The sequence below is a fragment of the Ciconia boyciana genome, chromosome 2 (genome assembly GCF_034638445.1).
Source record: "Ciconia boyciana chromosome 2, ASM3463844v1, whole genome shotgun sequence".
Lineage (NCBI taxonomy): Eukaryota > Metazoa > Chordata > Aves > Ciconiiformes > Ciconiidae > Ciconia > Ciconia boyciana.
Genome location: NC_132935.1, coordinates 165627467 through 165653918, shown reverse-complemented (window position 1 = coordinate 165653918; position 26452 = coordinate 165627467). Strand labels below are relative to the sequence as shown.

Here is a 26452-nt window from a genome sequence, read left to right as displayed (position 1 = left end):
CTCCAAAGGAGTTAAGCTCTCACTCCTGCAGTTTAAAGTGACTGTACAATTTAGACACACAGGAGGATGTGCAAACTGTGACAATAGATGCAATAACTCAACATTGGGCATAGATGACTAACACAGCATGGGATCCTGAGGGTTTTAAAGAAGAGAAGCTCCTGGCTCTTCCAGGAGTAGCAGAGAAGCTTAACTTGCCTTTGTGTTCCGTTGTACCAGGGGGCGTTTCAGCATCGTCCGACAGTGCAGGGAAAAAGTAAGCGGCAAGACTTTAGCTGCTAAAATTATCCCTTACTGGCAAGAGGACAAGCAGACTGTGCTCCTCGAGTACCAAGTCCTGAGGAAGCTTCACCACACAAACATAGCTCAGCTGAAGGGAGCCTACGTCAGCCCACGGCACTTAGTGTTGATCCAGGAGATGTGCGTGGGACCAGAGCTACTCCACTCTTTGGCATTACGGTAATAACAAGTGGAGAGAAGGGTTTTCCCATCAGGGCTAGCGTAGGGAGCAAAACACCTATTGCTTTCCCCTGACAAACTGGATCATCTCTCTCCATCTGTTCCAGTGTGCTGTCATTGCACGCGGGGTTTGTGATGCATTTGTTCTGCAAATTCTTGTGACATAAAAAAATTACTTAAGTTCCCTACAAGGTTGGGGTAGGGACAATTCAGGGTCACCCAGCTGAGATGTTGAAAGCAGCTTACAGTAGTTGATATGAAACACCCTCTCCCATAACAAGGAGATTATTGTGGCTCAGGAAGCCACATTTCTCCCCCACGTTGTTTCTCACAGTGGCAGGAAATGAATCTACTGAAATCTGCTGATTAAAGGAGAGGGAATGGTGGGAATCTGCATTTTGGTTTCTGCACAACCACTGCTTTCTCTGACATGCAGCTCTACAACCTCCTGAACCTCTTGCATCTGTGAACCTGACTCAGTCTAGACCAGCCTCTCCATGCACAATAGATTTGCTAAATGAGTAGAGCTGTTTGTTCTTGACTCTCAAGGGCCCCATGGGATTAGACATCCAGGGGAGGATGATAGTGGGTGTAGAATGGTGCCCTTGGGCATGCAGATAGGACACCTCTGATTTCTATCCCCTTTCTTCTACCAGGACATCGTACTCAGAAGTAGAGGTCCGAGATTACCTGTGGCAGATCCTCAGTGCTATTGAGTATCTCCACGCACACAGCATCCTGCACTTGGATCTCAGATCTGAAAACATGATCATCACCGAGCCCAACCTGCTGAAACTCCTGGATTTTGGCAATGCACAGTTCTACACGCAAGATAAAGTTATTACCATGGACAAGTGCATGGACTATGTTGAAACCATGGGTGAGTACAGAGTTCAGTCACAGCAACCTTGGGCTTGTATGCCATCTGTGGTAAACAGAAAGACAGAGCAAGCCATTGGTCAAAGCAGCAGTTGGCCCCAGCAAGCAAAGTCTCCCAGGTGCTGCCCTCCAGTAACAGTGTGAGTTTGCAGGAGCAGCTAGTGGTGACAGCCGTTCCACTTGCAGACCACAGAGGACAAAGCCAGAGGTCATAGCCACCACTGCTCTGGCTGGCATCCATGTGTCCAGAGCTCAGGGGTATAGTATTACTGCCATTTGGCCTGATGTTCTCAAGATTTCATTGCAGTCATCACCCACGAGGGTGTCTTACCTTAATCAGCTCCCTGTACTAGAAGCTTTTTCTTCTTCACTCTTGGGAAGGTAGCAAAGCATAACAGTACCCACTGTTTTTGTGCTGGTTTCTGCACTGGAGGGGAGCTTGGCTCACACCAGTTTGCTTTTCTAGCTCCAGAACTGCTGACAGAGCAAGGAGCCCTCCCACAGACTGATATCTGGTCCATCGGAATCACAGCCTTCATCATGTAAGTCAGTCTCTCTTTCCCTGTGAGCAGCTTTAAAAACGCAATTTCATAGTCATCGGCCAGGGGAGATGCATTGACTCAGAGAGTTAACCGCAGTTGTGCCCCCTCTCCTTGGCAATGCCGCAGAGGTCTGTGTGATGGAGAGCATGGAGCTGGCTGCACCATGCAAGGATGCCCAGTCCCGGTGATGTCTCCGAGTAAGGCTGTTTTACAACACAGCAGCTGCTGGTGTTTCTCACTCAGCCTCATCCGAAAAGCCCCAACTTTAACAAGAAAATTCAAATTACGCCAAGTGGAAAAGCAGCCCAAGTCATGAAACCCACAGAAGAACAGTGGCCTTTGGGATTTTCTTTTCCCATATGATGTTTCTGTGCATCGTCATGACCCTCCTCTCACTGCTGGGTGGAAATTCCTGGGAGAAGGAGCATCTTGAGCGATGTCCTTCATGCTGATCAATTCTCCTCTTTTGGGGCAGGTTGAGTGCCAACTACCCTGTCAGCTCTGACGTAGCCTGCGAGTTTCTGAGAATGACCAGGAAGGGGAAAGTGAAGCTCACGCGGTGCTACGCGGGTCTCTCCGGGGGAGCGGTGTCATTTCTCCAGAGCACACTGTGTGCAAATCCCTGGTAAGATGGTATCTGCTCTCCCACCTGGACAGTTGGTGCTGATCCTGGCTATTGTCCCTTCTTTCTCTCCCTTTGCAAGGAGCCTCCTCACCCAGCATGGATCCCCAACTGACCTTCTCACCTTTGTCTGTTCTAGGGGAAGGCCATCAGCCTTGGAGTGTCTTCAGAGCCCATGGCTCCAGGAGACAGGTTTGGACAACAGGCAGCAAGCACTGGTTACCTTCCCCACCACCAAACTCAGGAATTTCCTCACTGAACGGGAAAAGAAAAGGGGTCTGCTGTGCTCCAAGTATGGCCTCATGATTGCACAGTGACGGGGATGTGACCACAGACGTGAACTGTCTCCCTCTCCCCTTCTGCACTTAGTGTTTGGTACCAAATAGTCCTGCCAAGTTGCTGTGCATCAGCTGAGCTGGGGTAACTGCTCTCCATGAATGTGATTTAGCGTAACTGAGCAAATTAATCCATATTATGTGCATTGCCACAAGGTAAGAACAGAAATATAGACCTAACATGCCTCAGCTGACTAACAGGAACTTGACAGTATGTGTCACTTGGCTGCACGCTTCCTGGAATAACCAGGAGAGATTTGCATAGCCATTTCTGAATGGGACTAGCTACCAGCCCCAAGCAGCTTTGCAAATCCTTCCCTGAGGTCAGAAAGACTCCATGCGTGCAAACGCTGGGTACTGACTTCTGCCCCTAGCCCCAGAACGTGATAACCAGATGTGCTTTCAGATGTTACTGCACTGCTCATCCCACAGTGACCACCGCAGCAAGGTCTGAGTGACTGGTGGTTTTCTCTCCTGCCTCCAATCCAAAATAATTCAATGACCAGTTGTGATGGGAAAATAGGGAAGAGTGAAGGACTTTTTTGGGGCTGATGTTAGACAACAATGCATCTTCAGACTTCGGATGTGGAGACCCAACTGGATAAAGCCCTGAGCAACCTGGCCTGAGTCAATAGCTGACCCTGCTTTGAGCAGAAAGTTGGTCTAGAGACCTCCTGAGCTCCTTCCTAACCTGACTTGTCCTGATCCCATGTCTTTGCCAAGTGCCAGACACAAGTCTGGAGTGGTGGGATTCTGCTAGCATCCATCGGCAGCCAGGCTCAGCATGTCGCTTACCTGGCCAAGTTCTTCACCATCCCCATGGGGCCTGACCTGACATTAAACACGGGGCTAAAGGAGAGCTCTTCTAGCTGTGGAGCAAAAAGAGGTTGCAAAGGGAGGAGGTATATGTGTTACGTGTGTGACAGTGGTACCACCGAGGAGATTTTAACCAGGGATTTGCGTACTCTATGAGGAAACTCTTTCCTGCCCAAGTCACAAGACACAAGAGCCAGTCTCCATGAAAGCAGCCTTGTAGCTCGACCCTGTAGCACAAGGTGTGTACAGAGAGGGCAGCAGCAATGGGCCTTTCCAGTAACTGATAAATTGCACATCTTCCTCATCCTACCCCTGCAAGAGGCCATAGCTTGCTTGGCTTTGAGAAGAGCTGCTGTTCTCCCTGGGGCCCAAGTTGACCGTCCATATGCCGCTACACTTAGGTGGCCCAGCTCCTGCTCCCTTAGAGCCCAGCCTGCTGCTCAATATGCTGTGTGGCTCCAGGGAAGGTCACCAGCTCTCCAGGAAAGGTCACCAGCTCTCCATGGAAGGTCACCAGGTCTCCATGGGCACCTGCACTGTTTTGACTGCAGAGCTGACCGAGCTCCTCAAAGGTTTCAAGGTTTGAAAACACCGCAAAACTTGTTTTTTGGGGCACGTATTTGAAGTCTCCCATTAGACCTAGATGACAGACTTACCCATCACATAGGATCTTACAGTAACCCCTCACCTGCCTGACTGCACCTGCATCAATTGTCTTAAAAACGTGTTAAAAACCAAACATATAGAAACAACTCTTGAAGAAACCAAGCTGCTGTGACTTGGTGTATGGGCATCTCTAGGAAAGATGTTCCCCACGGCCAGGATGCCAGCACACGGAGCATTTAGTTGTACGGCTTTCCTCGCAAGCAGGGCTAAAATGGGCTTGGGTAGAAAGCCTTTTTTGAGCACATCCAAGGCTGTCAGCCGGTGGTGTGAGTGGTTCATTGCAGACTTGCTTTGCTCCCCATCAAAAATGCTCCCCCATCTTACCTGACTTCATTGAGTTTGGATCAGTGCATCCTGCCTGCCACAGGGTATTTCGGCATATGCTGTGACTTGCTGGGAATAACTTGGCCGCCGGACAGTGAAGGCAGCACACACAGTAGTGACCATGACCTGGTTACATGCAGGTGTTGTACCACTGAGAGACGTTGCCACTTTGAAACTTGGCTGCTCTTCTCTGGGGAGTGCATCTACCCATGGCAGCGGTGTCACCGGTAAATGCTGCGTGTTTTAATTCTTAAAAAAAAGCCTGAATTTTCATGTTCCTCTTTCTCCTTCAAAATCTGCTTTCCTTTGCAAAGGATGGTGTTAGCTGTGTCATTGCTTTGTACTTATAACCTCAGTGTTCCTTTGAGTTTCTCTGAAGTGAATGATGTATCTGTTGGTGCTGTTGGGTTTCTTCAATTTTCCTTACAAGCAGCAGTAAGCAGAGGCTTTCTCAGAGCCGTATCTGGCTGTGCTTAGAGGAATGAGGACAGGAAAACAGTCCCTAATGCATTACAGTTTAATACTAGAAGTGATGCTGTTTAACCAGGGGTGGTCTTTAACATGTTTAACCCGTATTGTTCCAAATCTGAAGTGTGCAGCATCATCACTCCATCCCTTGCACAGTGTGCAGAGTAGGAATTGTGGCAAGAGAAGCTTTCACTGTGCTGTGGAGAGCAGACACTGACTCAATAGACTGTAAAGCTTTGAACATCGAAGTAATATTGTCTTCACTATGCACTACAGGAGAGAAAACCAAGATTTTAGGGCCAGACTCCATGCTCAGTTCTCATGGAGGATAGAGGAGTTATACGAGACAGACACTGCCGTGAGGTCTTCCCCCCAATACACTTTCCAAGACCCTGGATTCCTTCCAATTTAACTTCTTTTACAAATCCAGTAAGGTTTCTGTTGGCACAGGCTAGTTCTTTACTCCTGCTGGTACACTTTGGGATGGAAAGTTCAGTGCCAGGGGACAACCCATCTAAGCATAAAACTTAATTGCAGATTAACTCATTTGGAGCTTTCACGCTCTTCCGTATATGACTCAAATTAAGAGAATTTTTTTTTTTTGCTTCTCACAACTGCATGCATTTGAGCATGTCTGAAGTCTTTTATAAACAATACTGTTTGGTTAAATAAACCATTCTGACAAGGAAGTAAAGCCAGATTTTTCTGCTGAATCATTGTCATTGTCCTTATTTTTATACCCCTTTCCCAAGCCCAGTCCATGTTTCTGCAGTACCCATCCCTCCCCCCTCAACTCTGACCTGGGGTCCCTACAAGTGATAACAACAAGTATATACTGTGCATTAGCAGTGGACAACCTTCATGCAAACCATCCACACAAAACAATCCTCTTGCCAGAGCCTTGGACAACACTTGGCCAGGATGTCACTATGGTTCTGACCTGCCCAGCTATCCCAAGGCATTCCTGGGCATGGCTTGGAGCTTGCAAAGGTCAAACCATTGGCCAGAACATGGGAAGAGCTCCAGCTTAATCCTTGGTAGCACATTAAAGAAATGAACCCACGGGTGACAAAAAAGAGGTGAGAGCTGTAGAGGGAACATGGAAGTCGTGAAAAGGTGCTGGAATTATTAATGGGAATATTAACTGTCACAGTCAAGCCTTGTGCAGTTACAGGTAGTTTTTGTTTCCCTTGGCTCCGTCACAGCTGCTTGATAGTTTCTGCCTGAATTTCCACCACTGCAAGGTTAATGCCCGGTCTGCCAATATGGGATAGTTTGCCCTCGACATGGAGTTACAACATAACCCCGTCCTTTGCAGAACAAAGCAGAATCTGGCTTTGATGTTTGGACACATGTGAAAATGTTTGAGTTTCATTCCTCGGTCGTACGTAATCTCCAAAGTCCAAAGTTAGCGTCAGAGTTAAAATCAATCCGCTGTCCTCTGCACAGGTAAGGCTGTGATTGAACTTCTGTAAGGACTGATGTTGTCAGAGCCCTAATTATTGAAGGAAAAAAAAAGCAAAGCAGAGATTGTAAAGCAAAGTTTTATCCTGCATTGGATCCAGTGGATAAAACAGAGATGTTTGGGGGCTCATAAGGTCGCAGTGGCTGTAGCCCATAAGGGACTGAGGTTGTTTTCTCATGCCTCACTTTGGTTTTCTAGCCCCTTCCCATCACCCCATCCCATTCCTTATAGCCTCCTTGTGCCTTTGCAGAGGATGGGGATCTAAATTTGGAGGGGGCTGGCACTTTCCAATAGGCATCTTTTGGGAACACCATCGGCCCACGGGGCTGGAGGAGCGGGTGGAGGACCATCAAGACGCTAGGAGCTCACCCCCCACCAAGGCTCAGGCACTGCACCCCAGCCAGCCAGCCCCTGGCAGGAGGGCAGGCCTGTTCCCAGCCAGCAGGCAGAGTCCAAAATTTCTGGGCTTGTACAATGATTTGGGTTAAAGCAGGGAGCTGGTTTGGTGCTGTGGGGGATCCTGACTCAGCTGTACATACCCGCGCTCCAGCTGTGTTACAGTCGGTGGGATGAATCCACACACACACACACACGCAGAGCTTTTTTTTATCCCCAGAAACCGTACACAAGACACAGGGCTTGAATGCACAACCTCCTGCAGCCCTGGAAAGGCAGGTGACCACAGGCATTCCCAACTTGCACAGATACATGAAAATGGTATTGTAGGTTATTAGTGATGTTTGCAACTCCCTTCTCCTCCCACTGACGTGGTAAATGAGATTGGCAAGATCTGTCCTTTTCTTAAACGTGAAATGGGAAGGAGCTGTTGGTATGTCCTTGCTCAGTACGTCCCACCTCTGCTCCCTTTGGGAATCTCATCAGATACAAGAAGGGGACTATAGACAAGACAATTTGAAAACCTCGAGGAAATTCTTACATCTCTGGAGAGGATATTTGTTGTTCTCTGACCTTTCAGGGGTTTACCACAAGCTGATGCCATCCTGCCAATGATAGTTCATGCGGAAAATAAATCTGTCGGTAAGGAGCTGATAACAAAATAATGCAGTCCCAATGCTGGCGTGCAGCCAGAGGCTCCCAGGTCACTTCACTTATTTGCCAGCTCATCTGGCCTGATCTTTCCTTGCAGACCCACTCGCACACTAGTGCCAGCTGCTGGCACCATGGACATATGGGCCTTCCGATTTACGGTCCTGAATTTAAGGAAGTGAATTTCCTTAATTTAAATAGGAAATAGACAATAGGACAGGCTGTGCTGATCGGGTGCAGGGTGTGCTTTCAGACAAGTGTACGGCCAGCCGCCTATTTACACACAACCAGCCCTTTTTATCCCCTTACCCCTCTATTTTCTTCCCCAAATCACCTAAATCCCTCCTTTTCCCCACCTTTGGTTCCTATCCTAAACATCCCACCGTAAGCCCTGTGCAATCCCCAAATGCTCTTCCCCTGCATGCCATAGGATGTCCCTCCTCCCTTGACAGCAACCTCCCTTAGTCCAGACGGTGATCTGGAGGGCTGCTCCCACGGACACATCTTGATGGGTCTCACACTGGGACCCTGGGGCTCTGCTGGGACAGTCCTGGGAGGGACCTGGATAAAATACTCGTTCCTTGGAAGTCCTTAATTTGGGTTCCCACCTGCCAATATGCCCCTGTGCTCCTCTGGGCCTGTGCAGATTGGCTTTTGATGGGCTGATGCCCCCGCTGATGGGGCTGGGAGTAGCCTGGCAGGGCTATTTGTCTGTCTGTGCTCCTTTGTGGGTGTGCAAATGAGCTTTTATCACATAACCCAACACCACAATAACTGGAGATGCAGAGCAGCAGTACATGTGAAGGAAGTAAAGAGAAAAGCCATTAGAACCGTTAAGCAAACAAGGGTTGCTTACACCAAAACACCCAAACCCAGTGTTGGCACCACACGGATCTGATAATCATGGGATCAAACAATTTATTTCACAGATAACACCAGAATAAACAACTCAACAAGGACTTCCAAAATTAAAAGCGTAGCCGGTATCTGAACCGAACATCGCGAACAGGCTGCATCGTCCCGAATCCCCAGCGGCTGATGTCTATCGCTGGGATCTCCTCTTCTCTGTTGACCAGCTCCAGGTCATAGTGACTCAGCATCAAGAACACAAACAGTTTCATTTCAGCGACAGCAAAGAACCGCCCGGGACAGATGGACACTCCTGCCCCCCAAGGCATGTTGAAGTATTTCAGCCTCTTCCCATTTTTGTAGAAATCTTTCTTGGTGCCATCTGGGTTTACGAAGCGGTTGTACTTAAATTCATGAGGCTCGGGGTGAATTTCTGGGTTCATCTGCACAGAGATGTGTGGGAACAGAGCCACCCTGTCTCCTTTGCGGAGAGTGTACTCTCTCCCGCTGCTCGTCTTAAGGCTGGTGTCCTGCAGGACAGCTCTGACCAGCATTGGGGCTGCAACCAGCCTCAGGGTCTCCTCCAGAGCACTGTCGAGAAGAGGAGTCTGGTTTAACATGTCCCTAGTGACGTTAATTGGTGGGCCTCCTGGCTTTACTTCCTGGCCGTTCTCCCTTGAGACTCTATCTACCTCATCCTTCACAGCCTTCATAGCTTCTGGATGTTTCATTAGATACAAGAGGAGCCAGAAGGCAGTTGGGCCTGTATTGCCTTGGGATGCCCAGAGGAGCATAAACCTGAAACGAACCCGCATGTACTCAGGGACACCGTTTTGTGCCAGAAGCTGGTCTTGATCGCTTATCCACCCACTGATATTGTCCTTCTTCCAGGTCTTATTAATGGACAACATGCTCCAGAAGAGCCTCTTCAGCCGTTCAGCTTCCATTTTGTCCTTGGGAGGCAACACAGCATAGGCCAGGCGAGGGAAGAGGCGGTCGTACTTCCGAAACTCGTGGAACACCTGGTTGGAGTGGATGCGATCTTGCTCATTAGCTTTCTCCTTGTTATCTGCCCCTTGGTGTGGCTCAGTGCCATACAGAGCCAGGTACCCGGCTCTGAAGACGATGTTGTAGCAGTACTGGAAGAGGCTATCCTCTTGCCACACTCGCTTCTCCTCCCCTGAGCTCACATTGAAAAGCATCAGCTTCTGAAAGTTCTCCATGGTGGCTTGGGTCATGACAGTGAGTCCGTCTCCCATCAGATGCTTCGTGCTCGATGTATGAATTATGCTATGATTGGCTTCAATGGGCTTGTAGCCAAAAACCTGCAGGACTAGTTTAGATGCAAAAGTCCTAAAGTCTAGTTTAGATCGTGCTTCCTTCACGATGGCTCCAAAGCAGAAGGGGTCCATCACGAAGGTGAAGTAATAGCCTCCAATCAGCACCGTGAAAATATCCCCGTGTTTTCTCTGCATCCTTTTTAGAAATTCCGAACTGTCCTTTCTGAAATCCAGTATGTAACCCAGCCAGGGAATGGTACCTTTGTCCAGAGGCGGCTCATCGGGTCTCCGTCTCCGAAATGCACCCAGGACATAGAGCCCACCGAGCAGTGATGCTATCAAGGTACAGAGAAGAATCACCCAGAGTGCCATGAGAACTCTGTGCCCGTCCAGGAGCTTGGACTAGAGCTAGGTTGGGGCAGGAACGTGCTTTTTATTCCCATTCAGCAGCTGATATGCAGATGCACAGCTGACAACCCCTGTCCCCATTGGCAGCAAGTGTTTGCCTTTCCCCTGTGGAAAGCTCCAGTGTGTACTTCTCCCTCGATGAACAGACAGAGACTTTTAAGGTGGAAGGTACGCTGTAATCAAGTTGGAGCTACTGGGCTGCTGTGTAAGGTGGGTGGGTTTTGGCATGTGGTCTACAGCAGCTTAAGGAAATTCCCTTTTCTAGGCTGCATGGAGCCCAGCTTTTGAAAAAGAGGGGTCCGAGAATTTCACTCAGTGATTTCTGCCTTTAAGAGCAGGCTGTGGACACGCGCTGCAGGCTGAAAAAATGAGAGGAAGAGTGGATGTGGGAAATGCTACTGGAAATGAGTTCAGGACTGAAGGAAGGGGGTTACAGCTGGGCTAATTTGGTCTCAAAAGCCAAGAGAAGGAAGGGTCTCCAACATTTTGATGTTCTCCAACGCACAGTGCCCCATAAGTGCTTTGCCAATGAACAGTGCAAGCACTGCTAACCCGCACAAGGGCAAAGCAAAACAGGTCTGCTTCTCTCGTGGGTGATCGGGGCTTGAATCAGTTGCATTTGCTTTGCACCAGATGAGTCCGGAGTCTGCAAATGGCCAAGCCCACCTCCTGGCTGGAAAGCAGCAGCACCCAGATGGACGTCAGCACTTTCTGCTGTGCCGATGAACGTGCACCCAATGCTTGGCAGCTGCAAGTCACTCATGTCCCCTCCAGCCAGTGGAGCAACCCCAACCCTCTGCCCTCCTGCTCCCACCCCTGCACCTGGCAGTTTTAACCATTTTCCCTTCTGCTTCTCAATCTCTCCTGCTCCCCACTCTCCGGATGGAGTTGAGGGACGATGCGAAGGACCCCGTGCCCCATCTGGCACTCTGCCTCTGGGTGCTGCCACCCTGACCTACGCAGCCAGTCACCGCAGCCTCTGTCCCAGCCGCTGGTGCTTGGACCTCACAGCACCCTCACGTAGGATAGAGAGTGACATTATATGGAGAGAGAGTTAAGAAAAAGTATTTAATAAGGCGATAGGACAGACTGCCGTGAGCAGGCACACGCACACAACCAGCCCCTTTTATACCCTCCCCATTTTCCCCACCTTTGCCCTTCCCCTGAGCATCCCATCATAAGTTTTCCACAGTCCCACGAGCCCTCCTCTGTATGGGATCACAATCTTCGTCTTAGTTTTTGCTTCCCAGCTGCTCTCCCCTTCCACATTCCCTCCCAGTGACCTGACCCCTGGAGTGAAGGCCACATCATAGCATCAGCTGAATATTTATTCTGGCTTTTTTTTTTTTTTTTTTAAGGAAAGCTTCCAGCCTTACCATTTTGGAAACATGCTGTAGCAATGTTGGCAAGAAAAATAACAGCAGTGAAAAACATCTTTCCAGATCAACTGAAAGCCCTTCTTGGTCCAGTAACTTGTCTAGCAATAAAATTAAGGTGATGAGTGTTTTCTCTTAAATTATTAATTTTATTTGTACAATTCTAGGCAATTCCCATGCTCAATAGTTTTCCAGGCTGGAAACGGCCCATTTAACGTTCAAGAGTATTTGAGGTGAATAGTATCTTTAAATAAAGGTCAGCAAACTAATAATCTTGAACTTTAAAGCTACACTGGGTAATAAGGATTGGCTAACAGCTCTCCGTGCTCTTCTGTTCAAGTCCATGCTCTCACTCTGTGGTGTTGCAAAGCCGATATTTATGTTAAAGACGGTATCTTTTTTATCTTGTCAAAACGGATCTTTGGGAAGGCAAATACCTCCACCACTGTTCTGCTGAGCCTGTTTTTTTTCTTCTTCTCACTGGTCATTACTGGTTTGAACTTTGTTGCTGATCGAACTGATCTCAAATCAGTTGATGATCGAACTGATCTCTAACCAAGGATCTGTCCCTCAGAAAGACACTGTTTCCTGCTCAACAGACCCAAGTGTGGCACAGCTCATCGTAACGGAGAAACGAATCCTTGGTCACACAACCCAGTTCAAAGGTGCCTAATTCCTCCTGTTGGCTCTCCTGGTAGAGAAAGGGATGAGCCTGGCTGAACACATCTACTTGGCAGATGGCAAAAGCCAGGAGAAGCAAAGCCACCATCCAAGTTGGGCTTCTGGCCACCTGTGTCTGGCTTGATGGATGAGCGCGGCAAATCCATTCCCCAGCCCACACCACAAGCTGGAGGGATAATGGGATCGCTCTCCTCCATCAGATCCTTTGGGATCTATGGGGAGAAGTTCTGCACAAGTTTCAGTTTGCATTTTTAAGGGCACAACATCTAGATAAGCTGCTCCTTCATCCACTAATGCCTCACATACTCCAGACGGGAACTGGGCTTCTTCCACGAGCATAAACCCAGGGCAATCCTTTTATAATAATTCCAGTTATAATAGAAACAAATCCCATGCGTACTTTTCCAATCCCAACGTGGAAAATCCTCATCTCGATGCTGGCACTAGGATGAAATAACTGTTATGCAGTGCTGTGGGCTCACACCAACTCCATTGCATGGCCAGGACCAGTAAAATACAGCATAGAGGGCATACACGTAATGTAAATAATGTAAATATTTATCATGCATTTGTGATACTCAACATTTCTATCTCAGCTGTATATCTGCTGCAAGACTGGTTTGTCTCTGAGGGCTGGATGTCAAAGAAAGCGCTTCTCCTGAAAATGGCCCAAGGGATCCTCCATAAATATAATCTGAACCGTTTTTTCACAAAAGCATAGAGCAAGGGGTTGAGACAGCAGTGGACAAAGGACAAACTCTCCGTGATCTGCATGGCATAGTCCAATTGCCTACTGCTTTCACAGCTCCTGATCACACCGACATCTTGCAGGGAGTGAAGGATGAGGGCAATGTTGTAAGGCAACCAAAGGACAAAGAAGACACCCACCAGAGTAAAGACTAGGCAGAGTGCTCTCCTTGAGCCAGGCATCTGAGACGTGGTGAGGACACACGCTATGCGGGAATAGCAGAATACCATCAAGAGGAAGGGAAAAAGGAAACCCAGGATGTTTTGAATGACCCGAAAGACAACTTTCCAAAATAAGTGTTTCTGGCCATAATCATGGGTGCACATGATTGTTTTGTTGTGGATTTGCCTTGTGCTGGAGAAGAGACCATCAGGAATGGAGAGGAGTATGGAAAGGACCCACACCACCAACAAGACGAGGATGGACTGCCTCTGTGTCATGGAGCTGCGAGGGGAGTAAGCGTGAACTATCTGCAGATACATGTCCAGACTCATGCAGCTCACAAAAAAGATACCACTGTAGAAATTCACAGTGTACATGACATTTAAGACCGGGCACAATATATCCCAGGTTACCCCCTGAGAAATGTACAGAGCCCAAAAAGGAAGGGTTAGGAGCACTAAGAAGTCTGAAACCACCAGGTTCAGTAGATACACCTCGGTCATCTTCTTTTTCTTCTTGATGTACATTATGAGGACAATAAATAGGAGGATATTCCCGGCCAACCCGACCAGGAAGACCACAGAGTAAAAAGATGGCAAGAATACTCTGCTAAAGGAGAGTACCTCTTCTTTTGTGCAGAGGCCATACTGCATGTAACCCTCCTCGTCCAAGTACTCATACGGGTAGTCGCTCGAATTGGCAGCATCCAGCAAGGTGGCAGCGGTTGTTGTTGCCACCTTTGAAGTTGCGTTTGACAAGTGGCTGCCTAGGAACAAAAGACAAGCGAAGGGGCTCAAAATGTTGTTCCAATCCACTCCAGAAAGACAAACATCACATCACAGAAGGTTTTCCTCTAGTTCATAGGTTTACATTTCTGCCACCTTCTGATAAGTATTTTGTGTCCTGCACTCCTTGGCCTTTGCCTACAGCATTGGGACAGCTGCCTACACGTACATATAAAAAAAATAATTCTAGTTTCCTTACTCCAGCACATTAAAACTCTAAAGTAAATGAACATGGTCTCCTCTGACATAACTCACCACTTCCTCCTGACACTACTGCAAGCTTTTGAGGAAGTTTCTCCTCTAAATTACGGGAAATCCACCACCACACCTCGCTGTGAGCTGCTTTAGATTCACCCAGGGTTGCTACTGAGAAAGTGGCATCTCAGTTCTCGGTGAAGCAGAACCTGCCACCAGCACCTTTATGTTGGTGGGGCGGCTCCCAGGGGTGAAATGCTGAACATCTCACTGGTCCTGGTAGGACACTGACCCTTCTCCGTGCCAACTCTAGGACACAAAGCCATGGATTCTTGTAAAAGATATTAGTAAGTGGAGAATCTAGATTCATAGAATCATAGAATGGTTTGGGTTGGAAGGGACCTTAAAGATCACCTAGTTCCAACCCCCCTGCCATGGGCAGGAATACCTTCCACTAGATGAGGTTGCTCAAAGCCTCATCCATGGTAAGGACATGTAGGCACCAGAATCAACTCCTGAATCAAGGTTTGAGGTAGAGGTTAGATTTAGCTGGAAAGATGTTGCTGGAGTCGATCCCGCATGAGATGAGGTGTGGGTTGAAACCCTGCTGAGTGAGGAGGGCAAGGGCAGTGTGGTCAGCCACTTCGCAGAACTGCAGGCTGGCGTCAGTGTTTAGACAGCTGCAGACTACATTTCAGGAAATTGCAACTGATTTGGAGAGCTGCCTATTTTTCAAGTCTGATTTTCAGGAAAAAAAAAAACAACACAAACAAGAACACTACAAGGGTTTCATCTTCCAAAAGCCACCCAAAGTGGGCAGTGGCTGTCACTGAAGAGAGGTGGGAGATGGGATCTGCCTGAGCCATCCCCCATCGGTACCGTGAAGGTTAATGTGGGTTCTAAAAATCAAGACTTATCTCCAGGCTCTGACAGCAAACCAGGGCTGGCACAGGGAAAAACAGCGCAAATACTCCTCCACCCCTAAAACACACCGGTTTTCAGCCATGGCCAAAGCTTCCCACCATTCCCCCGGGACTCTTTTTTCCAGCAATGCCAAACCAGGCATGGTTGTGTAGTTCCCTGCTTCAGCCACTCCTGCCTCGCTCTCCTCAAGGACCTGTTTCTGCCATTGCCCGAGAGACCTGCAATGAAGCTGTTGGTCCCTGGTTGTGCTACACATCCCAAGAAGGACGTACCCCACGGTGGCTCTGCACCTTCTAGGGACAGCTCTGACCCCACGAACACCCTGGGGAAGGGGAGCCCCTCCACCCCAAGCAGGTTAAGCAAAGCACCCAAGGCATGGAGTGGGGTGCTGAGGGTGCCTGTGGGTATGCAGCCATCAGGGGTGAAGCTGTGGACATACCTGTTGTGGTCCCATGTCTAAAATTGCTTAAATACCCATCCCAGGCAATTCCAGGCGGCTGAAAAGAAAAGAAAAGAAAAGAAAAGAAAAGAAAAGAAAAGAAAAGAAAAGAAAAGAAAAGAAAAGAAAAGAAAAAAAAAGAAAATTTGGTTTGGGTTGGATTGAAATGTTTTCTTGCTGTCTCAAAGCTCTTTGGTGAGTGCCGCAGGGCACTTCAGACAGAGCAGCCGTGGAGAGCAGACATCTGCCACGGGAGAGTGCCAGAAAAAGACTTTTCTGGGAATTAGCTTTTTTTTTTTTTTCTGTTTCATATTTTGGAGGAAGTTCATCCTTAGCCATATGCAGTTCTGACTATATGCCTTTGAGAGGAAACCAAAGCTGCCCACCCTTCTGATCGCAGCAACACCCAGCGAGACTCGTAAACACCTTCCCCCCCGACACACACCCTCTGCACCCATGTCAGGACAAGCCATCCCCAAAATTTCCATTTCTGGGTCTCTTCCAGCCCACCGAGATGCCTTTTCTCCCTCTGTCACGTCTTCCCCCCTCCATATCACGCTGGCACCAACATTCACATCCCCATTCCATAGCTCATAGCAGAGAACTGACGAATCCAACACGGGCTGAGCTCGGAAATTAATCCCAAGCCCACTGGAGCACCAGCGCTTACAAGTTGGCTAACTATCAAGAAGAAAGATAACCTCTCCCGGTTTCTCGTGCAGCTTTGTCTACAAGCAAGAAGCAGAAAATGCACTTACAGGAGCTTCCTCTCCACCACGGGCAGTTTCCATCCTGCTGGAGGCTTGAATCAGGCTTCTAGGAACCTCTTTTATTTACGTAAGAGCATGGGCAGGAAATGTGAGCTCAGTGTGACCTCCTTGGTTTTGTTTTGCTTTTCCTGGTGTTGATCAGTGGGTGACAACACTGGAGGAATCATCCCCATGCTGTGTCCAAGCACGTGTCCCTCTACAACATCTACAACTGGTGCCTGGCCCCAGAGTTGGGCTTTGGGGTGACAGTTGGGTGACAGTTGGTGACAGTTGGGCTGACATACCCAGCAGGACCGCAGTGCCTCTTGCCACGGGTGCTGTGGGGACCCAGCACCCCTCCTTGAGAAATACAACCTACTCTTGTATAGCTCCTCAGGCACCATGCTAGGGGTGGCCAGAGCCACAGGGATGAAGGACCCACGGCAGCACAACGTGAAGATTGCTGGTGGATCCCATCCACCCCAGCATTCTACAGGCTGGGTGGTGAGACCACCCACAAATTAGTCTGAAGTAGGTTTTTCTGGGATGTGCTAGACCAGGGTCACCCAGACAGGCACACAGACCGGCCACTTGCTTAAACATAACCAGTTCTTTTTGCCCTTCTTCCCTCCATTTTTCCATGCATGCTTTTCCCCCGTCCATCTTGATCCTTCCCTTTTCTCTAGCCCATCTCTTCCCAAACAAGAAATCTGTCCCTATGTCGTGGTTTAGCCCTACTTGGCAATTAAGCCCCACACAGCCGCTTGCTCACTCCCCCCTGGTGGGATGGGGGAAAGAATCAGAAGAGTAAAAGTGAGAAAACTCGTGGGTTGAGATAAAGACAGTTTAATAGGTAAAGCAAAAGCAGCACACACAGGCAAAGCAAAGCAAGGAATTCATTCACTGCTTCCCATGGGCAGGCAGGTGTTCAGCCATCTCCAGAAAAGCAGGGCTCCATCACGCGTAACGGTGACATGGGAAGACAAACGCCATCACTCCAAATGTCCCCCCTTCCTTCTTCTTCCCCCAGCTTTATATACTGAGCATGATGTCCTATGGTATGGAATAGCCCTTTGGTCAGCTGGGGTCAGCTGTCCCAGCCCTGTCCCCTCCCAACTCCTTGTGCACCCAGCAGAGCATAGGAAGCTGAAAAGTCCTTGATTTAGAATAAGCACTACTTAGCAACAACTAAAACATCCCTGTGTTATCAACACTGTTTTCAGCTCAAATCCAAAACATAGCCCCACCCTAGCTACTATAAAGAAAATTAACTCTATCCCAGCCAAAACCAGCACACCCTAATTCCTTCTTCCCTGTTGATCCTGGGTTTGCACCTTCCCAGCCCCAGATTTGGCAACAAGCTCCCTCTTGTTATTTTGTTTTCTAAAAGCTTTAATTAGTGGCAACATCTGCTGTTGCCTGAGAGATGGATATTGAGATGATGTCCACCCTGCCCAGCTCCCCCAGGCAGGTCTGGACCTGCTTGGTCTCTGCACTGAGAGGCTCCTGGGGCTGAGACCCTGGTGTAGAAATCTGCATTTTTTCCAGTAAATCTGAATAAGCCACGTGCTACTTGGATGCTGCAGGATCCTCATCCCCTGCAAGAACAGAAACGACCACTGGTGGGGACACGGCCGGGGCGGTGGGGACAATCACAAGTCTTTGCAGGCAGCGGTGAAGCTTTGCAAGTGGTACTGGAATAAAGAGCTTATTGCCGTGGTTGAACGTGCAGAGATCAGCCACAGCAGAGATGTGCCAGGCTCCTGGCACTGCCACAGGGACGTTTTGGGGACAGCTTCATGGCGTGACCCTTCGTTCACCTGTCAAAGGTGTCTCTGATAAAGTGGTTTATTGGAGAGGTTTTAGAGCATCACCATCAGTGAGTTGTCATCCTCCAGCTCATTTCCCTCGCCTCACCACCAAATGGGGCCATGGGGAACACCCTGACCGTGCCGAGGCCATCCCCCATACCAACCCCGCTTGTGCTTTATAAACCCCAAACTGCCCTGGTAAAAACGGGAGAACGGAGCAGCAGCGATGGCCACAACTCCGCATCCAACCTGCCCCGTGGCAGGTGGGTCCACAGAGAAAAAGATGTTATTTTTACCCATTTCCATGTTCGCCACCATCAGCTGGTCTACACTTGTGCTTGCATTTAAAAGATATCCTATAATAAATATATATGGGTAACATACACATTAGGAGAGAGCAAGAAGCCGCTCGCAAAGCCGAGGCACTAGACACACACACACACGGGGACGCTACAGGTGACAGCAGTTTCATTAGCCCAGCAATTAAAATGAAATAAGTTTTTGTTTTTAATTGAGTTTCTCCCCTGAAGCACATATCGCACAGAGCTGCAGGGAATTAAATGTGCCTCTGAGAGCCACTGGAGAAAGTAGCCTTCACTGTAATGTATTACAAGATTTTAACTCAATTCAGGAGCTGGTAATTGCATAGATTTTTTTTTTCCTTTCAGACTCTGCAGAGCCCTAATGGCTTTGGCAATTAAAGTAACCAGATTACCCGTAATGGGAAGCACATTTAGAGGGGTACAGCGGTACTAACAAACCAGTATCTGCGCCACTTTCTTTTATGCTGCCGAAAATGCCGCGTCAGCTGTGGAGTGGCCCCGTGGGGAGATGGGGAGTCACAAATGCCACACTGGAGGGCTGCAAAACTGGGCAGGGGTTTTGGAGCAAAAGGACTTTTTTTTGCTGTTTCACCCTCAAGAGCTGCTGCCGGTATAGGGGAGGGTTTGAGGCATTTTTGGGATCCCAAGGGATTTTTCCTCCTGCTCCAAAGTTCAGTTCAGTTAAAGTCAGGAGCAATTTCTAGGTTGTCTTTGGGCTTCAAAATCCACTGGCCGGCATACAGCGGGGGCAGAGCGAGCTCTGCTTGAAAGCTGAAATTCAGGAAAAAATACTCAATAAGTCAATTCACTGGCAGGAAAAAGAAAATTAGACCGAGGGAAAGCCGGGCTCGGTCTTTGTCCTCTGCTAAAGAGCTTCCACTTGATGTCGAAGTGCGGGTTTACGCTGACATGAGAAGCTTTTGAAGCGAAACCCTGCCAAGCCACAGGCAAAGCTGCAGCCTTGTCCTGGTGTCGGCTGGGATAGAGTTAATTTTCTTCCAAGTAGCTGGTATAGTGCTGGGTTTTGGATTTTAGTATGAGAATAATAGTGATAACACACTGATGTTCTGGCTGTTGCTAAGTGATGTTTGCACTGGTCAAGGACTTTTCAGCTTCCCCTGCTCTGCCGGGTGCACAAGAAGCTGGGAGGGGGCACAGCCAGGACAGCTGACCCACACTGGCCAAAGGGCTATTCCATACCATAGGACGTCATGCCCAGTATATAAACTGGGGGGAGTTGGCCGGGGGGTAGCGGTCGCTGCTCGGGGACTGGCTGGGCATCGGTCGGCGGGTGGTGAGCGGTTGTATCCCTGTTTTTTTCCTCCCTTGGGTTTTGCTCCTCTCTCTCTCTTGTTGTTTTCCTTCTCATTACAATTTATTATTAGTTGTTGTTGTTGTTCCAATTATTAAACTGTTCTTATCTCAACCCACGAGTTTTCTCGCTTTTGCTCTTCCGATTCTCTCCCCCATCCCACCGGGGGGGAGTAAGCGAGCGGCTGGGTGGGCCGTAGCTGCCGGCTGGGGCTAAACCACGACAGGCCTGCTCTCCCGTCCTGAAAACGGCGGCCCGAACCCCCGGCTTTTGGGGGGAAACAACTCACCACGGTCCACCCAAAGTCTCTGTGTTTTGCCACCCCGAGCTGCTCCTGCCCAGCCGCGCTCCGGGCACGGGCAAACGCGCTCAGGTTCGGGCAGGGCGGTGCCGAGCTGCCCGTTCCGCAGGGTCCAGGGGCGGGCAGGGGCTGCGGGCAGGAGGTGTGGGCAGGGGCTGCGGGCAGGGGGGGCGAGGGCAGGGGATGAAGGCAGGGGGTGCGGGCATCGATGCGGGCAGGGGCTGCCGGCAGGGGGTGCGGGCAGGGGCTGCGGGCAGGAGGTGCAGGCAGGAGGTGCGGGCAGGGGCTGCGGGCAGGAGGTGCGGGCAGGCGCTGCGGGCAGGGGGTGCGGGCAGAAGGTGCAGGCAGGGGCTGCGGGCAGGGGCTGCGGGCAGGCGGTGCGGGCAGAAGGTGCAGGCAGGGGCTGCGGGCAGGGGGAGTGGGCAGAAGGTGCGGGTAGGAGGTGCGGGCAGGGGCTGCGGGCAGGGGCTGCGGACAGGCGCCCCGCTCCACAGCGCCCCCTAGCGGCGGGGCGGACGCCGCCGTCACCGCCTCACCCCGTGACTCCGCGCCCACCGCAATGCGGAGAGCTCCCCCCCCGCCCCGCGGTGACGTCACGGCCCGCCCCGCCTCTCTTCCCGTATAAGGACACGGCGCCAGCGGCCTCGCTCTGGATTGGCCGGCGCAGGGCGGGCTTGCCGCGCGCGACGCTGGGAGCTGTGGTTCTCCGGCCGGCGGGGGCCGAGGGCGGAGGGGGCGGGGCGAAGCCGGCCTATAAGAGCCGGGGGGCGGGGCCAGGCGCGGCAGACGCCGGCCGGTATCGGGATCGGTGCGGGGAAGCGGCGTGGTGAGGGCCGGGGCCTCCGGGGGAGGGTGGGCGTGGGGGACCGGGGGGGGCGGGGAGCGGGGCCGCGGGGAGGTGGGGAGCAAGCCGGGGCGCGGGGAAGCTGTGGGGGGATGGCACCTGGGGCAGATCTAGGGGTAGATTTAGGGGCAGAGGCCTTATGTGGGTGGAGGCGCCTGGGCCTGGAGTAGGGCAGAAGCCCGGTGTGGGGTGAGGGGACCTGGGGCCGGGGTAGGGCAGGGCTCCCGTGTGGGTCTGGGCGGGGGGAAGGCAGCCTGGTGGTGCTCAGGGGCCGCCCCCTTGCCAGGAGGAGCGCTGGGACCTGTCGCTTTCCCACTCGTCTTCTTCCACGCGTGTCAGGGCTGTCCCCCGTGGGTGGCCGCGCAGGTGCCCCGCGCCTTCCTGTGTCGGCAAGGTCAGGGCAGCCGGGACACGTGTTTCACCCGGCTTCCTCTGCCCCGTGCCCACCCCGGCCTCTGCCTGAGCTGAAGGTCGCGGAAACCGCTTACTCTGAACAAATTTCTTCACTTCTCGATATCCTTTTCTGGTGTAAATCTCACCTCTGGCCGTCTGCACCTCTCCTGAGTGACGGGCACTCTCGTGTTTCCCTCTCCGTATGAGTCAGGCTGAAATGTAACTTACATTTAGCAAATAAGGGCAGTTGTAGCAGGCGCAGGGAGACCAAATCCTTTGGCCTGCAGAGGAAATGGTTTGCGCGGTTCGTTTAAAAACCAGTCAGCCTGCTGAAATGGATGTGCACAAAATGCTGCGTAACCAGGGAATGCAGCCACGTTTGAAATGTGTCTTTTTGCATGTGTTTACTAGCCCGTGCTTAAATTAAATTTGTGTTGGCTTGTTTCAAGAGCTTGGAGTACTTCCATGTGAGGCCAAGCTGTATTTTGCTGCTGAGCGTACTGATGGGAAAACTGGAACAATACCGGTAGAGATTTTTCTAGCAGAGACCTCTGTGATGTTGCGGAGCTAACTGTGCTAGCGGAAATAGTCACTAACCGAAGAACGATGCTTATGCCGGGTAGTGAAGAAGGACCAGGTCTTGGTGTAATCGGTGATGGGGAGAGCACGACAAGCTGGCAAGTTTTGGTGGATGGTCTCAGTGGCTGGGTCATGATGGCTCAGTGAGTAGAGCCCTTCTTGCTGCTGCTGCTTTTTATTTTGTATTCCTCGGAGGCAGGTGAGAAATCGCCTGTGCTGCAGTGGAAACTCTGCTCGTCTTCCTGATGCGTCCCCACGTGAGTCTGTGCCTATCAAGGGCTTCAAGACTCGCTCCGGCTCCTCGGCAGCTGCCATTTTACACTCTTGTGTTCTCCAGCAAGGAGTCTGAAACTCTGTTGAAGTGGTGAACGAGGTGGGATGGGCCGTAGTAGTGACTGATGAGCTGCCAGGTAGGGCTGACCTTCCGCGGCGGCTCACGCTTTCCACCCCGAGTGCTTCGGTTGCTGTTCTTGGCAGGGAGTGACAGAGGAGGAATGAGCTTTTCTGAGGTCAGAGCTGCTATTAAGGAATAGCCTGTGAAAGCAAAGCAGTGTGGTGGAGGATGGAGGTCCTAAAAGGAAACGCAGACAGTGACCAAAGCTTTCAGTGCCTTCTCGCTGCCTGTGAGCACATGGGGGGCTGCTGGGATCTAGTGGTGTGAAAAGGGATGGCAGAAATTTGTCCATTTGCTACTTTTCTTTTTTTTTTTTTTTCCCCTCCTGTCCTTACCTGTTCTAGTATGGAACAATCTTGCTTCCCAAGACTTCTCTTGAATTAAATCACCTGTATATGGCTCATCAGCTTGAGCCTAGCTCCTATGCTTGTAACGGACTGCTTGGACATTCGTGACTGGTGGAATACGCAAGGGATTTTCTTTTTCTCTTAACTTGGTTTTCTAAAACCTGAAGAGAGACTCTTTGTCTTTGCAGCCACCATGTCATCCGGTCAGGAATCCGTTTTCTCTGAGTATGAGACTGACACCAGCCAGACATCAAAGCTGTTAAGAAAATTTAAAGAGACGCCATTTGTACCCATCGGTAAGTTTAAAGATGAAGAAATATGGTTACATAGATCTTTCTCTTCATGGGCAATCAATATGGTAAACACTGTCACTGTTCACCTCTTTCCGGTGAACAGGAAATTACTTTGAAATTACTTCAAATTTACTTCCTCATGTAGGCGTTCTATGTGGTGACAGCAGTACTCCTTCTGCCCAGAATGGTATTTGTTCTGCAAGAAACAGGGAAATTAATTACGCCTGTTATCTTAAATAGAAACCCAGAACCTACGATTACAAAAAAAAACCAAAACCAACAAACCCTGAAAGACTTTGGGGTTTAGGTGAGCTTAAAAACCATGTTTCGGTGATCCTGTTAGGTGGTAAGGCGTGTGTTTTGCAGCCGGTCCGGAATGCGGCTGCTGGGAACTACGTGATCACTACGAAGTGACTTTCAAGCTAACAAAATACAAAACAGAAGTCTCTAACGTACGGTCCACCTGCTAAACATTTCACCCTTCTCTGCTGCCATCCCTTAGTTTAAAATGCATTTTCTTAGTAGGTTTTGTCGTGCCCGAGCTTGAGGATGTTGTTAAAGTTCTCAGCCTTTCCACCGAGACCCGGAAAAAGCCTCTGAGGGGAGAGAGGATCAGTTGTGTTCACCCTGAGAGCTTTCCTCTGATCAGGAACTGCCTCTGACACGTGACACGTTTTGATTTCCAGCCACCTTAAATGGAGAGCAGTCGGGTCACTTGGGGTGAACTGTTCCAAGCATTTGCCAACAGATGTCCATCACTGGTTTCTCTGGTCACAGGATTTTGCTCTCCAGCTCGCTAGAGTGTACTATGAACTCCGTGAGTTCGGGTTCTCCCAAGCAGATTAGCAGAACTTACCTTTGGTCTGTTGAAGGACTGAAAGTGAACTCCAGCCCTGTGAAAGAGACCTTGTTGAACCCCTCTCCCCACAGCACGGGACAAGTAACATACAACTTGTCCTGTCCCAGTGAAAGCTGGACAAACGTGACAACATCCAAAATAGCAATCTCAGCAAGCCAGTGGGTACGTCAGGGTGCATCCACACACTGAGTGTCCCAGCTGCAGCCGAGAGGTGTTCTTGGGGTGTGAGCTTCCTTCCAGGAAAGACGGTGCAAGCAGCACGTGTGCTTTCTGAAAAATATCCAAGAAACTCTGACACCTTAGAATCACAGAATCGTTTAGGTTGGAAAAGACCTTTAAGATCATCAAGTCCAACCATTAACCTAACACTGCCAAGTCCACCACTACACCATGTCCCTGAGCACCACATCTACACGTCTTTTAAATACTTCCAGGGATGGTGACACCACCACGTCCCTGGGCAGCCTGTTCCAATGCTTGACAACCCTTTCGGTGAAGAAATTTTTCCTAATATCCAATCTAAACCTCCCCTGGCGCAACTTGAGGCCATTTCCTCTTGTCCCATGGCTTGTTACTTGGGAGAAGAGACCAACGCTCACCTCGCTACGACCTCTTTTCAGGTAGTCGTAGAGAGCGTTAAGGTCTCCCCTCAGCCTCCTTTTCTCCACGCTAAACAGCTCCAGTTCCCTCAGCCGCTCCTCATCAGACTTGTGCTCCAGACCCTTGAGTTGCTGCTGTTGCATTTTAACATTAGTGGCACTCTCTTACTGTTCTCTGCACTGACTTGTGCATTGAATGAGACGGCACTCAAGTGAAAACAGTAGACGGGCCAGGACTTGCCATCTACACAAAAACAGAGTAATTAGATTAAAACATGATTATTCCCAAGACATCTTGTTTAGTTGGGTCACTTCACACCTCTCAATGACTTGGATCTCGACTGACAAGAATGCTTTCCTTGCCTTGTAGGGATGGCTGGCTTCGCCATGGTGGTTGGCTACGGGCTGTACAGACTGAAGCACAGAGGTGACATGAAAATGTCGCTTCACCTGATTCACATGCGCGTGGCAGCCCAGGGCTTCGTCGTGGGAGCGATAACGTGTGGTACGTACCGAACGGGAGGCTGTCCTTGGCACTGGCAAACCACAGAGAACCTCTCACATCTCTTCTAGTGGATAATAACAGTGTGCATGAAATATCCTTGGGGTGGAAGTGTCCAGACCATTGTATGTGAGGATGTTCATGCTCCTTACTGGTGTTTGCTCAGCCTTTCTAGAGTAACGTGATGTTTTAAGTACATGCATTTAATATTAAACTGCACTAACTTTGAGAGTAGAAGTTTTTGACTACTTTTAGATGTGGGAAGTGTGTGAGGTTCTGCAGATGTTGAAATTAGATGCAAAGAAAAATAAAAACAACTATCTGACATTAATATTTTCCGTTGTAAATATGTTGCTGTTTCTGAATGTAATGCATTGAAAAATCAGCTTGTGTAGACTGTGGTATTATATGTTTTTTATATATATTTTTTCAGGACTGGAATTGTTTCCCTGAATGTACTGAATGATTTGTACATCCCAGGTCTCCTCTAAGTATAGCAGCTGTGTATGTGTGTAAATGTATATCCCAGGAAACCCCGTTTGTCTATACTGTATTTCTGGAAGGTGCAGCAGAAAAGCTTGACTTTGGCTGCAAAGCAAACTAGAATTGGCCAGGGATCTATATTTTCATATACAGTATATTTTCCAATCCACTTTCTCCGTATATGGAGAATTTTGTAGTGTTCACCACCACTATTAGAAAAAAAAAAAAAAGAGACAGAAGAGGAAGGGAAAAGTTATTTCTGTTGCTCAGAATATAACTAATTGTTCAGATTTTGAAAGCCATTATTTCCTATTTAACCCAGCTTTCTAACTGTGCTTGTATTTCTGCCTTGTAGGTGTGCTGTATTCAATGCTTCGGGAGTATGTGGTGAAGCCCAAGGAGTAATGGAAAGATGACTGAAATCTCTCTCCTGGTGGTGGCCTGTGTACTGCAGCTACAAGCCTCATATCGAGGGGTTCTGGAGGAAAAAAATAATACATGGTATTAGAGAATTGCCCTATATCTATTTTATGTATGGTACACTGTCTTGAAGCTGGCAGCCTAAATGATTGCGCACTGGGGTATCAGGGTCTGGTTCTTTCTGATTGACGCTACCATATCCCAGTTCTTAGGGGATATAGTAGAGTACAATCCCTTTATCTTCCCCTCAACTGTCAACTCAGTCCTAAAATTGGTGACTTCTTTTTGCTGCCATTGCCCAAAATGACAAAGTCTGAACTAGCTTCCGTTAGGCCTCAGGCAGAACGTGGGGGCCACGTCTGTAAGATAGTGTCGTGAATGCTTTGCTGTCATTTTCTATCCTGTATATTTGTCAGCCTCCAGCTTTGTAATTTAGAAGCTTCCAGTAGCACTAAATGACTCCTAAAATATTGAGAGAGATTATTAACATCTATTTTTTATTTTTATTTAAGGCATGAGATAAGTATTTGGTATGGTGCGGCTATTTAAATGTTATATTTATTCATTGTTAATGAAGACACAGGCTCCCTATTTTTACTATAGATTTTCAGATTCTTGGATTACTATATTTTGTAACTTTATTTACAGTCTTCTTCTGAATACCATTTAAATGTAACATTTAAAATACATACTGTGAAAACCAAACCTTGATTTGGTGTTCTAATGCTTTTGTTCAAGTATACGATCTAGCTCTGAAGGAGGTGCCTAGACCT

The 26452-nt window shown here is 49.3% G+C and overlaps 4 protein-coding genes across 5 annotated transcripts in view; 2 read left to right on the top strand and 2 right to left on the bottom strand.

The window, feature by feature from the left end:
• The window catches only part of OBSCN (obscurin, cytoskeletal calmodulin and titin-interacting RhoGEF), a 188537-nt gene extending 185718 nt beyond the window's left edge, over positions 1–2819 (top strand). The window contains exons 118-122 of the mRNA XM_072851566.1: positions 220–459; positions 1116–1339; positions 1805–1880; positions 2356–2505; positions 2642–2819. Coding sequence (XP_072707667.1) covers positions 220–459; positions 1116–1339; positions 1805–1880; positions 2356–2505; positions 2642–2819 — 868 coding nt within the window. The remainder of the gene's footprint in view (positions 1–219; positions 460–1115; positions 1340–1804; positions 1881–2355; positions 2506–2641) is intronic.
• A 5748-nt stretch (positions 2820–8567) lies between these two features.
• Positions 8568–10165, bottom strand: CYP8B1 (cytochrome P450 family 8 subfamily B member 1). The gene has a single exon (XM_072851565.1). The coding sequence runs from the start codon at positions 10122–10124 to the stop codon at positions 8592–8594; it is 1533 nt and encodes a 510-aa protein (XP_072707666.1). The 5' UTR covers positions 10125–10165; the 3' UTR covers positions 8568–8591.
• A 2521-nt stretch (positions 10166–12686) lies between these two features.
• On the bottom strand, positions 12687–22097 carry ACKR2 (atypical chemokine receptor 2). Its single transcript, XM_072851633.1, has 3 exons — positions 21801–22097; positions 16229–16283; positions 12687–13893 (listed from the first exon to the last, which is right to left on the bottom strand). Exons 1-3 carry the CDS (start codon positions 22095–22097, stop codon positions 12779–12781), a joined length of 1467 nt encoding a protein of 488 aa, XP_072707734.1. The 3' UTR covers positions 12687–12778.
• Positions 20737–26390, top strand: HIGD1A (HIG1 hypoxia inducible domain family member 1A). Of its 2 annotated transcripts, none has more exons than XM_072854859.1 (4): positions 20737–20792; positions 22712–22819; positions 24645–24779; positions 25615–26390. In XM_072854859.1, exons 2-4 carry the CDS (start codon positions 22717–22719, stop codon positions 25662–25664), a joined length of 288 nt encoding a protein of 95 aa, XP_072710960.1. In that variant the 5' UTR covers positions 20737–20792; positions 22712–22716; the 3' UTR covers positions 25665–26390. The 2 variants fall into 2 exon arrangements, with proteins under 2 accessions (XP_072710960.1, XP_072710959.1); XM_072854858.1 differs by lacking the exon at positions 20737–20792 and adding an exon at positions 22330–22405.
• The last annotated feature ends 62 nt before the right edge of the window (positions 26391–26452 follow it).

Coding starts and splice junctions, on each gene's coding strand:
- CYP8B1 (XM_072851565.1), bottom strand. CDS start 10,124: ATGGCACTCTGGGTGATTCTTCTCTGTACCTTGATAGCATCACTGCTC.
- ACKR2 (XM_072851633.1), bottom strand. CDS start 22,097: ATGGCAGCTGCCGAGGAGCCGGAGCGAGTCTTGAAGCCCTTGATAGGC. Junction 16,284..21,800: donor GGCATAAGCATCGTTCTTCG/GTTAGTGACTAT, acceptor GGTTCCTAGAAG/CCTGATTCAAGCCTCCAGCA. Junction 13,894..16,228: donor GTGGTGGAGAGGAAGCTCCT/GTAAGTGCATTT, acceptor TTTTGTTCCTAG/GCAGCCACTTGTCAAACGCA.
- HIGD1A (XM_072854858.1), top strand. CDS start 22,345: ATGGAGGTCCTAAAAGGAAACGCAGACAGTGACCAAAGCTTTCAGTGC. Junction 22,406..22,711: donor TCAGTGCCTTCTCGCTGCCT/GTGAGCACATGG, acceptor TTGTCTTTGCAG/CCACCATGTCATCCGGTCAG. Junction 22,820..24,644: donor GACGCCATTTGTACCCATCG/GTAAGTTTAAAG, acceptor CTTGCCTTGTAG/GGATGGCTGGCTTCGCCATG.